At 39.7% G+C, this 15,800-nt stretch overlaps 1 protein-coding gene across 2 annotated transcripts in view; it reads right to left on the reverse strand.

Moving 5' to 3' along the window:
* Window positions 1-13,979, reverse strand: part of MDN1 (midasin AAA ATPase 1) — a 145,451-nt gene extending 131,472 nt beyond the window's left edge. For both annotated transcript variants that reach the window (XM_069488449.1, XM_069488448.1), the window contains exons 1-2: window positions 13,723-13,979; window positions 3,874-4,100 (exon numbers count right to left, since the gene is read on the reverse strand). In XM_069488449.1, the coding sequence (XP_069344550.1) occupies window positions 3,874-4,100; window positions 13,723-13,824 (329 nt within the window). In that variant the 5' untranslated portion in view covers window positions 13,825-13,979. The remainder of the gene's footprint in view (window positions 1-3,873; window positions 4,101-13,722) is intronic.
* Window positions 13,980-15,800: the final 1,821 nt, after the last annotated feature.

Genomic DNA, 15,800 nt, shown 5'->3' on the forward strand with positions numbered 1-15,800 from the left:
GAATGAAGAAGAATGAGAAGAGTCTAAAAGATGTACGAGACACTAACAAGAGGACCAAACATACATTCTGAGAGTCTCAGAAGCGGGAGAGATAAAGGGACAGGACAGCCCATTTGAAAAACTAATGGTCAAAAACTTCCCAAATCTGAAGAAAGAAACGGACACATAAATTCAAGTTCAAAGAATTTCAACCACAGTAAATCCAAAGAGACTCACACTGAGCACCTTATAAGCAAACTGTAAAGTCAAAGACAGTCATGAAAGCAGCAAGAGAAAAGCAACTTATCACATTCAGTGAAACTTCCATAACATTATCAGTGGATTTCTTGGTGAAATCCAGTGGGCCAAAAGAGAATAGGATGATATATTCAAAGTGCTGAAAAGAAAAAAAATTTAAAAAAATAATAAAAAAAAACCCCCTGTAAACCAACAATACTATATCCAGCAACAACGTCCTTCAAAAAAGAAGAAGAAAAAATTAAGACTTTCCCAGGTAAAAGCTGATATCTGATAGCATTTTAAATGACAAGATCAAGATATGATCATTTTGATTTGTAACTTTTTCTCTTTTCATTTTAATTGATTTAGAGGGTACAAGTTGAATTCCATTACATGTCTATATATAGTATGATCATGAAGTCTGGGCTTTTAGTGGGCTTTCAGGTGGCTCAAGCTTGTAATCCCAGTGACTTGGGAGGCTGAGGTGGGAGGATCGCTTGAGGCCAGGAGGTCGATGGTGGTGCATGCCTATAGTCTCAGCTACCCAGGAGGCTGAGGCAGGAGAATTGCTTGAGCTCAGGCTACAGTGAGCTATGATCACACCACTGCACACTCCAGACTGGGTGACAGCGTGAGACCCCATCTCTGAGGGAAAAAAAGAAAAAAATTAAATGACAAAAATATTTTTTAAAATCTATGAATCTGTTAATGGGTATACAGTATATAAAGATTTAATGTGATGTCAGTAACATAAAATGGGAAGGGTAGAGCTATATAGGAATATAGCTTTTGTATGCTTTAAACTTAAGTTGTTAATAGTGTAAAATACAATGTTTTAACTTTAGCATATTTTATGCAATTGCAATAACCACAAAGAAAATATATAGAGAATATGCACAAAAGAAATGAGAACAGATCAAAGCATGCATTGGAAAAAATCAAAAAAACATAAAGGAAGGCAGTAAAAAAGGAAAGGAAGGGCAAAAAGTTACAGGACATACAGAAAATAACTAACAAAATGGCAACTGCTAATTTTTACATATCACTAATTACTTTAAATGTAAATAGATTAAACTCTGCAGTCAAAAGACAGATCAGCTGAATACAGAAAAAAACAGGATCCAAGTATATGTTGCCTACAAGAAACTCACTTTACATCTAAGGACACACACATAATCTGAAAGCAAAAATATGGTAACAAAATATTCCATGCAAATGATAACAAAAAGAGAGCAAGGGTGGCTAACCTAATAAAAGACAACAGACTTTAAATCAAAAACTGTTACAAGAAACAGAGAAGAAAAAAATAACAAAGAAAAAAAAGAAACAAAGGACATTATACAAGGGTAAAAGGGTCAATTCATGAAGAAGATATAATAATTTAAAACATTTATGCACCCAGCATCAGAGCTCCTAAATGTATAAAGCAAACTTTTAAAAGAATTACAAGGAGAAATAACACAGTAATGCTAGAAGACTTCAATATTCCACTTCCAATAATGGATAGAACAACCAGACAGAACCTACATAAGGAAACAAAAAACTAGAACAAGACTACAGACCAACTGAACCAAAGAGACCTATGTAGAATGTTCCACCAAACAAGAACAGAATATACATTCTTCTCCAGTGCATTCAGAACATTCGAGGACAGACTACATATTAGGAAAGCACACAAGTCTGAACAAGTTTTAAAAGACTGAAATTATACAAAAAAATCTTTTCCTATCACAATAAAATGAAACAAATCAATAGAAGAAAAACTGGAAAATGCACATATATGGAAACAACATACTCTAAAACAACTAAACAGGTCAAAAAATAAGTCACAAGGGGAATTAGAAAACCTTCAGACAAATGAAAACCAAAACATATGGTATGCAGTAAAAGTAGTATTAACAGAGAGGTTTATAAACACATACATTAAAAAAGAAGAAAGATCTCAAGTTAATAACCTATCTTTACACCTTAAGGAACCAGAATAAGAACCACTAAACCTAAAGATAACAGAAGAAAACAATAAAGATTGAAGCAGAGATTAATGAAATAGAGAATAGAAAAATAAAAACTCAATGAAACTAAGAGTTGGTTTTGTTTTTTTTGGTTTTTTTTTTTTTGAGACAGAGTCTCACTCTGTTGCCCAGGCTAGAGTGAGTGCCGTGGCGTCAGCCTAGCTCACAGAAACCTCAAACTCCTGAGCTCAAGGGATCCTCCTGTCTCAGCCTCCCGAGTAGCTGGGACTACAGGCATGTGCCACCATGCCCGGCTAATTTTTTCTATATATATTTTTAGCTGTCTATATAATTTCTTTCTATTTTTAGTAGAGATGGGGTCTCGCTCTTGCTCAGGCTGGTCTCGAACTCCTGAGCTCAAACAATCCACCCACCTCGGCCTCCCAGAGTGCTAGGATTACAGGCGTGAGCCACCGCGCCCGGCCAAGAGTTGGTTTTTGAAAGATCAACAAAACTGCAAATCTTTTCCTAGACTAACAAAAAAGAAGACTCAGATAACTAAAATCAGAAATGAAAGAGGAGACATTACAACCAATGCCACAGAAACAAAAAGTAGTATGAGAGAAAGCTCTGAACAATTGTATGCCAACCTAGAATAGATAAACTTCTAGAAACACATAACCTGCCAAGACTGAATCGTGGGCCGGGCACGGTGGCTCACGCCTGTAATCCTAGCACTTTGGGAGGCCGAGGTGGGTGGATTGTTTGAGCTCAGGAGTTCAAGACCACCCTGAGCCAGAGCGAGACCCCCGTCTCACTAAAAATAGAAAGAAATGATTTGGACAGCTAAAAATATATATATATATATGTATATATACACACACACACACATATATATATATATATATATATAGAAAAAATTAGCCGGGCATGGTGGCACATGCCTGTAGTCCCAGCTACTCGGGAGGCTGAGGCATGAGGATTGCTTGAGCCCAGGAGTTTGAGGTTGCTTTGAGCGAGGCAGACACCACGGCACTCTAGCCTGGGCAACAGAGTGAGACTCTGTCTCAAAAAAGAAAAAGACTGAATCATGGGTGAGTGCAGTGATCCTAGCACTTTGGGAGGCCCAGACAGGAGGACTGCTTAAGCCCAGGAGTTTGAGGTTGCAGTGGGCTATCATCACACCACTGCACTCCAGCCTCAGTGACACTTTAAAAGACAAATACGTTAAAATCCAATTCTAACAAAATTTCCTGCCAAACTGATTCAGCTAGATTTACAGAAAGCTGGAAGGGACACTACAGCCAGCACTTCAAATCCACCCCCTCAGCTGCTCCAACAAGGAAGAAATCTCACCCATCTGAGGTGGATGCTATAAGAGCCTTACCAAAACCTCATTCAAATCTGTCTCATATGCATGTTTCGCCACATAATGCAATTCTTGAGCGGACTGGGGACAGATCTTGGCCATTTTTCCAAACTGTTTTCATGGCCAAGATTTAAAAGAAACCTAGTAAATGCTCATTGAACTGAGCTGGATGTATGGATTCTGCTGTGATTATTTTTATAAAACAGTACTACTTATCTCTCTCTTTGCTGTATTTCCCGTTTTCCTTCTCAGTTCAGATTCCTCCTTATTTCCCAAGAGGGATCAGGTTCTATTACCTCAAGGAGAAACATGGAGAATAAAACTCCTACTCACGGGAGGACATCAGGATGGTTACCAATGAGTTTGCTCATTGACACACAGAGCCTTTCATGTAGATCATGGTTAACCTGGCCTCCAGCTTTAATGGCTTCAGCATTCCTTTCCAGCAAATCCAAAAGGAGAGGGCGCAGCTGGTGACCAACCAGAACAGTACAATCCTTATCCAGGAGTAAGTGTGCTAAGGTACTCAGGATACACTGGCGATCTTGAGGTGTCCACACCTGAGGAAAAGGCAAAACAAAATATCTATGTAAACAATATTCATTTGCACTGCTGGAGAAGAACATAAAAGAGTCCTATCTTGGAATCAAAATATCCAATTTCCAGACTTCAGAAGTGAGTTTCTCCTATAAAAAAAATACAGTGGGATTTTTTGGGAACAGAGGATTAGAGTCAATTTATTGTAAAGGCTGTTGCAAATAAGTTTCAGTCCACTGGAATTTGAGGTAAAAGGGATTCCACTTTAACGCTACACAGCTTCCCTGAAAAATAATCTGTTTCAGCGTCTCCACATTCTCCAGGGAATCCAAAACCTGAGTATTCCTTAACTCCTGAAGGAAATAGGAATTTTGCAGTTAGTATGCAAAACTGCCAGCTCTCTTGAGGAAAGAACAGAGGTGGGAAATTAATTCCTAGAAACAAATGATATCCCTAATCAAGGCTATCAAGGTTTCAGCCTCTATTTAATAAACAAAAGAGATCCAAAGTAGACAGCTACACTTTGTTTAAGATGAAATAAAACACAAAATTCTAGTGCCTGGGCTCAGAATATCCATAAGCATAAAAAGGAATTCTAAAAATTACGTAGAAGGTATTATATCGCTAGTGTGTACTCAGCTTTGCAAAACCCTTTCTGCCTGGCAATGTGACAGCAGATTTAAATTACCAAAGAAGGGCCGGGCGCAGTGGCTCACGCCTGTAATCCCAGCACTCTGGGAGGCTGAGGCGGGCAGATTGAGCTCGGGAGTTCCAGACCAGCCTGAGCAAGAGCGAGACCCCCGTCTCTACTAAAAATAGAAAGAAATTATATGGACAGCTAAAAATATATATAGAAAACTTAGCCAGGCATGGTAGTACATGCCTGTGGTCCCAGCTACTCGGGAGGCTGAGGTAGGAGGATCGCTTGAGCCCAGGAGTTTGAGGTTGCTGTGAGCAAGGCTGATGCCACAGCACTCTAGCCAGGGCAACAGAGTGAGACTTTGTCTCAAAAAAAAAAAAAAAAAAAAGTTAAAAAAAATAAAATAAAATAAAAAAATTACCAAAGAGGTACATGCCCTCCAACCCTGCAAGTCCAATGCCATGACATGATCTTAAGGAGTTTCATGCTAAATAGTTATCTACCAAGTGCACCTTGAACACATCCTAAATACCATGTGCAAAAATATAACAAGTTTGTCCAAAATTGTTTCTCAGAAAACAAGATGTCACTTTATACATGAGCTCTAACAAAGTCTTCCATGTTACAAGGCACTCTCTCATGAAAACACCTGCTTCAGAACAAAGCACTGACTGGGGAAAGATGTTACATTGAAACAATTTCTGTCAATATTATTTCTGTAGCTCATGGGAGGTGAAGTGAAGGATTGCACAAAAATGGAGGCAAAGCAATTTAACAGATTTGGCCAGAATTCACAAGGGCATGCATGACCTTACATTTTCAACTGATGAATGTCCCTATAAACAAGCCCTCTAAAGATACAATTTTTAAAATAATAAAGTGGTTATGTGGAGAAAAGAAATGTCCAAACAAAACAAACCCAACTGTGCTTAAACATGTTACACAAATGGATACTTGTAGACTGAGAAAAAACTTCCAGAGAGAACATAATAAATTTTCTCTTCAGTGTCCTCCCAGTGGTTCACGCCTGCAGTCCCAGCTATTTGGGGAGGCTAAGGCCAGAGAATCATTTGAGCCCAGGTGTTCAAGGCATGCCTGGGCAACACAGTGAGGCCTTGTTTCTTAAAAAAATTTTTTTCTTCAAAGCATAATCTGGAAAACTGTGTCAGAAGAAACATTTTTTAAAAATCATCTTTTTGAGATAGAATTTATGTATGACAAAGTGCACCCATTTAAGTATACAGTTTTTAACAAAAGTACACACCTATGTAAGCACCATCTCAATTAAGGCACCAAAGCAAAAGTTCCTTCAAGTTCAGTTGCAGTGAACCCCTCACCCCAGGCAACCACTGATTGATTTTTATTACCACAGATTAGATTTGCCTGCTCTAAAACTTTATATAAATTAAATCATACAGTATGTACTGTTTTCCATCTGGCTTCTTTACTCAGCATAATGCTTTTGGCAATCATCCATGTAGTTGTCACGCATCAACAATTTATTCCATTTTATTACTAAGTACTATTTCACTGTATGAATTTACCATAATTTATTCACATGCTGATAGACATTTCCACTGTTCTCAGCTATCATCAAGAAAGCAACTATAAACATTTACGTACAAGAGATTTATGAACATACATTCATTACTTACTCTTTTTCATTTCCCAAGAGTCGGACTGCTGGATTATGCATATGGTAACTATATGCTCAACTTAAAAATAAATTTTAACATTTTAAAACTTTTAAAGAAATTCTTTAATGTTTAACTGTAATTTTTAAATTAGGGCTGGGCCACTTAGCTCATGCCTATAATCCTAGCACTCTGGGAGGCTGAGGTAGGAAGATCATTTAGCTCAGGAGTTTAAGACCAGCCTCAGCAAGAGCTAGATCGCATCTTTACTAAAAATAGAAAAAATTAGCGGGTGTGGTGACGGCACACCTGTAGTCTCAGCTACACAGGAGGCTGAGGCAGGAGGATTGCTTGAGCCCAGGAGTGTGAGGTTGCAGTGAGCTATGATGACACCACCGCACTCTACGGGGGGGGGGGGGTGACAGAGTGAGACTGTCTCCAAAAAAAAAAAAGGTGGGGGGGAGGAAAAATAAATTTTAATTTTTAAATTAGGGTATCTAATTAGTCATTTGTACAAGTTCTTAATATTTGACAGTCCTTTAACAACCAGTCTAAGAAACCTTTCTCTACCCCAATCTCATGAAGATTTTTCCCCTATTTTTTCCTAGAGGCTTTAAATTTTAGTTTTATGTACACAACAATGGATTTCAAGTTAATTTATGGGTTTGATATAAGGTGGGGTAAAAGTTCATTTTCTTTCCCTATGAATATCCTTCAGTCCAGCAAAAATTGTTAAAAAAAACTATCCATTCCCTGTTTAATTATTTGATGATTTTATCAAAAATCAATTGACCTTATCATAGGTGGGTATTTTTGGATGCTCTATTCTCTATGTTTATCATTACACAAATACCACACAGTCTTGATAACTGCAGCTTTATGTGTCTTGAAATCAGGCAGTTTAAGTCTTCCAACTTTTTCCAAAATTATTTTGGCTATTCTACTTAACTTGCTTCTCCATTTAAACTTTGGGATTATTTTGTGAGTTTCTCTATACACACACACACAAAAAAAAAGAATGCTGAGATTTTGACTGAGATTGTTTCAATTTGTAGATCAATTTGGGAGAAATCTTATCCTAACAACATTGAGTCTCTCAATTCATGAACATTTTTCCATTTATTTAGGTCTTATTTACCTTACCAATGGTTTACAGTTTTATAGTTTCCAGTGTACAGATCTTGCATATATTTTGTTAAATTTAAATTTATCACAGTATTCTATTGTTTTTGGAAGCTGTTCTAAACACTGTTTTAAAATTCATTTCTCAATTATCTTAAATATAAATACAACTAACTTTTATATATTGGCCTTGTATCCTGTGACCTTACAAAATTTACATTATTGTGAATATTCCTTTCTATATACAAAATTTTGTACTTTGCAAACACACACTTTTATTTTTTACTTCTCAATCCCAAACACCTTTTCGTATTCTTGTCATATAGGGCACTGGCTAGGAACTGCGATACATCATTCAACACAAGTGATGAGTGCAGACATCCCTGCTCTATTCCTGTATTAACTATGATCTAGTTATAGGTTTTTGAAGTTGATCTTTACCAGCTTTAGTAAATTTTGTACTAGCCCCAGCTTGTTTTGTCTATTTTTTGAGTGGGCTTTGGTAGTTTATAATCTTTAAATGCTCCTTTCATCTAAGGATTGGCATAAAATTGTTCATATTAGTCACTCATCTTTTTAATGTTTTCAGAATATGTAATGGTGGTCTTCTGTATTTCCTGAATTTTCCAAATTTTCTGCCATGAACAATATTATTAATACCAGTTAATGAGGCTTAGAAAAACAAATACACATTTTACTAAAAGCCAAAAAAGTGTAAATGCCAGGCCAACAAGAAAAGGGGCCAGGTAGACGAGGATACCTGTGAGCATTTGAGGGCGGGGGTTACAGGAAAACTACACAACCAGCTTTCTCCTCTGCAAGCCCAGGGCCTTTGCTAGCCAAAGTATCTTTGATTGTATCAGTTGACCTGCTGCTGTAGGCAAGAAAAATAAAGCAATAAATGCTAAAGGATTTACTTCTTAAACCTGTGACTACTCCTATAACATCAAGGTAATTGTATTCTTAGAAAATCCTGCCTTTCTCCTTATAAACTGAGATCCACTGGAAAAGGGAAAGGGCTACATTCCTCATGGTTACCCTTCCTATTTTCTCACTTCTCTAATTTTCTGTGATGCTTAAATGGGTTTTATTTATGTGGTTGGGCTACAGGCAAGTATGAGGGAAGCTGAAGAATGCTGATTACTTAAGGGAAGAAAAAACACTTTAAGGTGGGGCTCAGCTAATCTCTTCCCACTCAAAATATCCACCAATTCAGTCCCTTTGCTATAATGACAACAAAATTAACCAAATTTACCAAAATTAGCCTAGGAAAATAGAAAAAGAGAGAACATTTTTTCATAGTTGTGTTAGTACACTGAGAATATACTGTGGTAATTAAACTACAATGTTCTCATATTCAAATGCTAACTGGCTGGGAGGCCGAGGTGGGCGGATCCTTTGAGCTCAGGATTTCGAGACCAACCTGAGCAAGAGCGAGACCCCATCTCTACTAAAAATAGAAAGAAATTATCTGGACAGCTAAAAATATATATAGAAAAAATTAGCCGGGCATGGTGGTGCATGCCTGTAGTCCCAGCTACTCGGGAGGCTGAGACAGGAGGATCCCTTGAGCCCAGGAGTTTGAGGTTGCTGTGAGCTAGGCTGACGCCACGGCACTCACTCTAGCCTGGGCAACAGAGTGAGACTCTGTCTCAAAAACAAAACAAAACAAAAAAAACAAATGCTAACTGGTCAGTTAGCCCTCCTCAAAACAGAGTTAATTAAAGGTATAAAGCAAGTTTTTCTTTGAAAATTTATCTCACCTCAGAGTTTTTATTTCTAATTGCATGTATCAGCTGAAATGAGTAATTCAGCTAGTGAGAGACAATACCTAGGGTACCCTACAAAACCCAAGCGATCGAGAAAACCAGAATTTTTCCTACTTCTAATTATTTTCATAATTACACTACAAAGTTGCTTTTCCACTTGAACCTGAGTTAAAAATAGCATTGAAAAGTCATCATTTGCTTAAAACATTGAAAGTTTTTCAAAGCTGCCTTCTGCCAAAAATAAGTATCCCGATTTGTGAGTACATTAATCTGCTCATTCAGTCAATAAACATTACTTCTTACTACATGTCAGACTCTGTACTGGACACTAGAGCAAAACCTCGGACCACTACTTTTCGTTGCCTGTTAGGGACCAGGCCGCAGAGTTCCATAGTGTCCACACCACCAATATCTGTGGAAAAACTGACTTCCATGAAACCAGTCCCTGGTGACAAAAAGGTTGGGGACCGCTGTCTTAAGGTACTCTCAACTAACTGGTTTGAGCTAGTTGAAGGTACTCTCAACTAACTGGTCAGTTAATGGAAACAAAGGGGTAAGTAGGAAAAATAAAGGAGAAAATCAAAGCAGTCATCTGGAGAAGGTAATTGCAAAAGTGGTCTTCCAGAACAAATAGAATTTAATTGAGCAAGGGGCACAGAAGACAGAAGCATTCTAAGGAAAGGAAATGCAAAGTCAACCAGGCAAGAAATAGCAAGGGAAGACCCAGACAATAATAGCTGAGTATAACAGGAGGTGACTCCAGTCACCAACAGCAGGGAGAAACGACCTGTGGTCATTCCAAGAATCTTAGCATTGCTGCAGTACCAAGCCCTAGGCAGAGAGTGGAAAATCAGGCTGGGGCAGAGTTTCCTTCTTAATTTTGCACTACTGCCATTTGGGGCTGCATAATTCCTTGTTGTGGGGAGTTGTCCTGTGCATTATAGGATGTTTAGCAGCATCCCTGGCCTTGATGCACTAGTAGCACCCCCACCATAAACAGTTGTGATGCCAAACAATGTCTCCAGACTTGCCCCGGGGGCATTATTGCCCCTTCCCCCTCCCCCCAACCATTGGGATGGAGGGATATGCTGGAGATGCACCAAAAGAACACATCATATACCATTTTAGAAAGCTTGGGGGTTGATTCTGGAGACAATGGGGAGCTTTATGCAAAATGGTGACAGATTCAGATTTGTCTCATTAATGATTACATTAAGTGACCAGAACAGGGAATCTATAGAGTAAAAAAGTAGGTAATTGTTGTTTGGGATGAAGAATGATGTCTAAACCGTATGAAGGTTTCTTTTTGAGGTAATGAAAATGTCCTAAAACTGACTGGTGACAGCGGCACATATCTGTGAATACAGTAGTCCTTCTCCTTATCCCAAGAAGATACATTCCAAGACCCCCAGTGGAAGTCCTGATAGTACCAACCCCTATATATAGTATGGTTTTTCCTATATATACACCTATGATAAAGTTTCATTTATCAACTAGGCACAGTAAGAGAATAATAAAACAGAACAATTATATACTATAATAAAAGTTATGTGAATGTGATCTTTTTCTCTTAAAATGCCTTATTGTACTGTACTCACCCTTTTTCATGTTCTGATGTGAGATGATAACATGACTATGAAGTGGGGTGAATGACACAGGCATTTAGATGTAGAGTTAGGCTACTGTTGATCTTTGGACAATACATCAGGAGGATCATTTGCTTCCAGTGATCCTGGATCATTGAGCCTCAATGATGTCAATGACTAGCAGATGGGCAACATACACAGTGTGGATATACTGGCCAAAGGGATGATTCACGTCCTTACAGGGACAGGGAGGGACAGGGTAGGACAGGTGGGACATCAAGAGATTTCTTAACACTACTCAGAATGGCACAAAATTGAAAACATAAATTTATTTCTGGAATTCTCCATTTAATATTTTCGGATCTCAGTTGACTGCGGTAACTGACACCATGGAAAGCAAAACCATGGGTTGAGGAGACACTACTGTATAATAACAAAAACCTCTGAACTGTACATCTGAAATAGATGGATTATATGGCTGTTTTAAAATAAGTATTATTACCGTTCACATTTACTGATTACTTACCATGTGCCTGGCACTATGGTAAGCTCCTCACACATGTTATCTAGTCCTCTTAATGGCCTCATTTATAGCAATAGTAAAGGCAACCACTCTTACAGAGAGCACTTACTATATTCTAGGCATTTATTCCTCATAGCAACCCATAAATTAAATATCATCCCCATATTACAGACAGGGAAACTGGAAAAAAAAAAAGTTAAGGTCACAAACCTGGAATCCATGTCACAGAGCCTGGTTCCAGAGTCCCTGCTTTTAACCACTCCCTGTAACTCTCTAGCAGCTACCATATGTAACATAAACTTAATCTAGAAACAGATTTAGGAGAGTTAACTTGCCCAAGGGCATGAAAGCAATTAAGTAAAAGAAAATGGACCTAAATCTTCAGTTTTACTTCAGAACCAGTGCCCTAGCATGCTCTTAATCACTCTGCTCTTCTTGAACACAGTGATAAAGGAGGTAGGAATGGTAGCGGTAGTAGGGACAAAGAGAAAGGAACAGATTCAATACTTAAAGCAAGAATCAGGAGGACTTTCTTCTCATATGTCTAGAAGAAGGAATAATTGCAGACAGTTCTCTATGCTCAGTGACTAGACAGAGGATAGTATCACCAGTTGAGATAAAAAACAGTGAAAGCAGCACAATCCCCAAAAAACTCCTACTTCAGATCCCAAATATCTTGAAAATCAATATTTAAAAAAAGTCTTTTGCTGCTTTCCAATAAAAATATTTTGTTTCCAAAAATAGGGGAAAAAAATAGAACGGCAATACAATCAACTCTTCTCTGAGTGAAAGGCTTCAAATTGTTCCCCAAAATGGAAAGGAACAAGCCTGAAAGACAATTCTAAGATTAAATAGAATTTGACAATGTGAGGCAAAGGAAGGGGAGAAGCAATTATATCCCAACCTCCTTATATCAACTGAAATTTCTAGTAGCTTTCTAGTTCAGTAGCATTACCATTAAATTTCTAAAATCTACCTGTTTCTTACACTTCAACGTCAGATTCCCCTAATACCTTACCTAATAAAGGTTACAAATCATTTTTCCACTCCATCCCAATACATAAACACTAATTTGGCCTCCAGTTACAGTGGGAATCATAAATCCCCTGGAGCTAGTGCAAAACATTAAGTCCAGAAACTGCGATCTAAATTCTATGACCACTTGTAGAAAAACAGCCCTAGTAACAATAAACAATTAAAGAGGCTTTCACAAACTCGGATCATCTAAACTGATTATCTCCTTCCCTGGCCAAACCTACCAAAAATCAGTTTTCTTTCTAGAACACCTCATTTGTGTTAGTAATTCCCTTCATTCCATCTTCACAGGAGGCCTGCAGGCCAGAAATTCAGAAGACGTACTCTACTCGCCTTTGGTTCTCATGATTTTTTTGTCACTATACAGAAATGCCTCTCCTGTTAGTTCCCGGCCGCTCCAGACTGCCCAGGTCCCTCAGTCTCTCACCCAAAATATTGCTGTTGCTTCCTAAGCAATGGAATATATGTGTGGGCAATGCATTTGTGACTGGGTTAGCGAGTTCTAGATACTGGAGTTACAGAAATAAAAACGCATTTTCTATTCTCAATAAGTTTACAGATATTGGGGGTGGGTAAGCATAAAATATGAAATTAAAATGCAACGTGAAAAGATGCGTAACAAGAGTCCTCAACTCAAGCAAAAGGAGTCAACGAGAGAAGGCTCTTGGAAACCCAAAGACTTATTTCCCAGAAAACCCTGGTTCACTTCATAATTCCTACGGTTAATTTAAAACAGTTGGCAATAGCTGCCGTGGTTTGTCCTTCAGTTGTTTTAATTGTTTATGAACTGTCTCCAAAATTAGCTGCAAAATTCCCTTAGGGCAGAGACCGCAACGGATTTATCTACTTCCTTACACTGCCACATTCCGCCTTACGCACAGCAGGAAAGCGATCAACACTTGTCAATCAGCTGAAAAGGAACCAGGCAAAAGGGAACAAGAGTCACATAAGATAACAGGAGTGGCCGGACTACGCGCACTTAGGTAATATGTTCACAATCAAAAGGGCAGAGGCGCACTCTCAATTTCAGAAAAACAAACCACATTTCTTTCCTAAGGCCATGTCTGCCACACGCAGCTAGAGCGCTGCATAGGGGTGGGAGGCGGTGGGAAACGGACTGGAAGGGTCCCCCCCAGATAAAAACAGGCTCCTTCCAATCGCCTCAAACACGCGCAGACGCCTCCGCTACCCGCCAGCCCCCGGGAAGTAGACGGAATAGTAAGACGCCGCTTCTCTCTCCCTTTAAAGAAGCGCGCCTCCGCGGAGGAGCGCAGGGCGAGCGCGAGGGGGACGACCAGGGTCTGTCTGGAGCTTTCTTTTTCTCTCCTTCTCTTACCTGCTTGGCCAAGAACCTGCCCAGCTCGCTGCGGCTCTTCTCGTTCTTGGCTGCGATTAACCGCAGCGGGGCAGCCGCCACCTCTAGCAAGAGGTGCTCCATGACCCCAGGCCCACCGTCCAGGCGGCCACCTGCGCTCCCTGCCTCGTGCTCAGCGTCCCAAGCCGCCGAGGTCCCAGCGCCGGAGCCGCCACCGACTACGCCCCCACGGAAAGCGCCTGCCGCTGCTCGGCCGACACAGGGAAATCTGCACCACACGTGGGTGAGCACACGGCGTCATGCGTCATCAGCCGGCGACGGCAATGAATGCGGGGCGCTCCCGACCCCGACCCCGCCCCCTCAGAGACGGAAATGCCTGGCGTCGCTATTGCGTCAGTTCCGATAGGGGAATCAAAGTAGAAAGGATTTTTCTGAGTCGGTTCCCTTCCGCTAGTAATGCGACCTCCCGGACTCAGCACGTGGCTGGACTGAGAGAAGATTCGGCTAGGCCAGGGTACACCAGGGAGGGGCGTGTGATCTAGCCCACCCGGCCTCCCTCTGCCTCAACACACGAAAAGATCAGATGTGAAAGAAAAGCAGATTCGCCCCTTTGACCCAGCAATTCCCCTTCAGGGACTTTAGCCTATGGAAATTCTTACATAAGTGTGACAAGGACACGCCTTGCAGTTTTTTTTAATAAAAATAGTTGGAAGTAAATGTTCAATTTGGGAATATTCAACTAGAGTATGGTATACACATTTTAGGATATCCTGAAGACGTTAAGAATACAGTACATAAAATCAAAAGTGCATTTACTTGTGTATGAAGGTCAAGAACAAGCCAAACTAATCCGTGATTACGAAGTGAAACTAATGGTTGTCTTTGAGGGGTACTGACTGCATACGTGGCTGAGGATATCTCCTAGGGTGATGGAAATGCTTCATCATTTTCATCTGGGTGGGGGTTAGAGTCAGAGAAGCCTACACCTAAGATTTGTGCACTTTGTGTAAATTATATTCTAAAAAATGTTTTGAAAGCGAGTAGATCTTTTGGTACTGACATGGGCAAATCTCCAATGACAAGCGTATAGTATGATTCAACTTGTTAAAAGTGCCGTCCTTTATCTCTGGCCAAAAAAAAAACCTGTTAAAAATGTATTTGAATTTGAATTTTTGTCGTAGGATTTCAATGTTTCCTTCTGGGGGAATTCAAACAACCGCAAAACTGCCAGACCGAATGAACTGTAAAAATGGAGCGTAATGCGTTTGCTAACGGAAAAAGACCCGAGCTCTGTACCAAACTGAAGCACATGGCCTCAAGAGATCCTGAGAGAATGTGATTTGTGCATTCATGGCGGGGTGGGGGGCGCGCGATTAACAGGTAATAGGTGAGTTTAAAGATTCTTTGATTTGTAATTGGTTAAAGAAACGAAGCTTTGTCTAAAGGTTTGGAGTGTTTTAATTTAAGGATGTCTGTTAATCAGAGACAAGCCACCAGACCTTTACTGAAACTCAAATGATCTGTTAAGTAAATTGATGGCCAGCAGGTGTGGCCTAAGCTTTATCTTGTATACCCTTAGGCCTGTTAATGATTTAGCATCATATTGTTAGAAAATATGTCTCCAAGAAGGGAGGAGCTATGACCTCCTTTCTCAGGAACAACTCAGCTTTATGGTTTTTTGGGGTCCCCTTGGCCAAGAGGGAGTCCATTCATTCAGCTGGGGGACTTAAGATTTTATTTAAGTTCACATATTTCCAAATAAATAATATAAAAAAATTCCAGGAAGATTGAGAGGGTTCCATGAAGGCATAGCACAATGAATTGTGGGGGTGAGGGGAAACTTCCCCGTCACCCTGGAAGGTTCGCTGGAAGATCAATTCACTCACAATAAGGCAGATTAATAAGAGAAAGACCCATTTTTATTTACCGTGGGCATGGGGAGAATCACAAAGTGATTACTCAATATCCCAATGGGGTCCAGAAATTTATATACCCTCATTTTAGAGGAGAGGGGGAGATGAGTAATATAGGTAATTCTGTTTCGGGGCAATAAATGGTTACTAAATAGGATGAATAGATACTTGGGAGAATGAGTGGAT

The sequence above is a fragment of the Eulemur rufifrons genome, chromosome 15 (assembly GCF_041146395.1).
Source record: "Eulemur rufifrons isolate Redbay chromosome 15, OSU_ERuf_1, whole genome shotgun sequence".
NCBI classification, from domain to species: domain Eukaryota; kingdom Metazoa; phylum Chordata; class Mammalia; order Primates; family Lemuridae; genus Eulemur; species Eulemur rufifrons.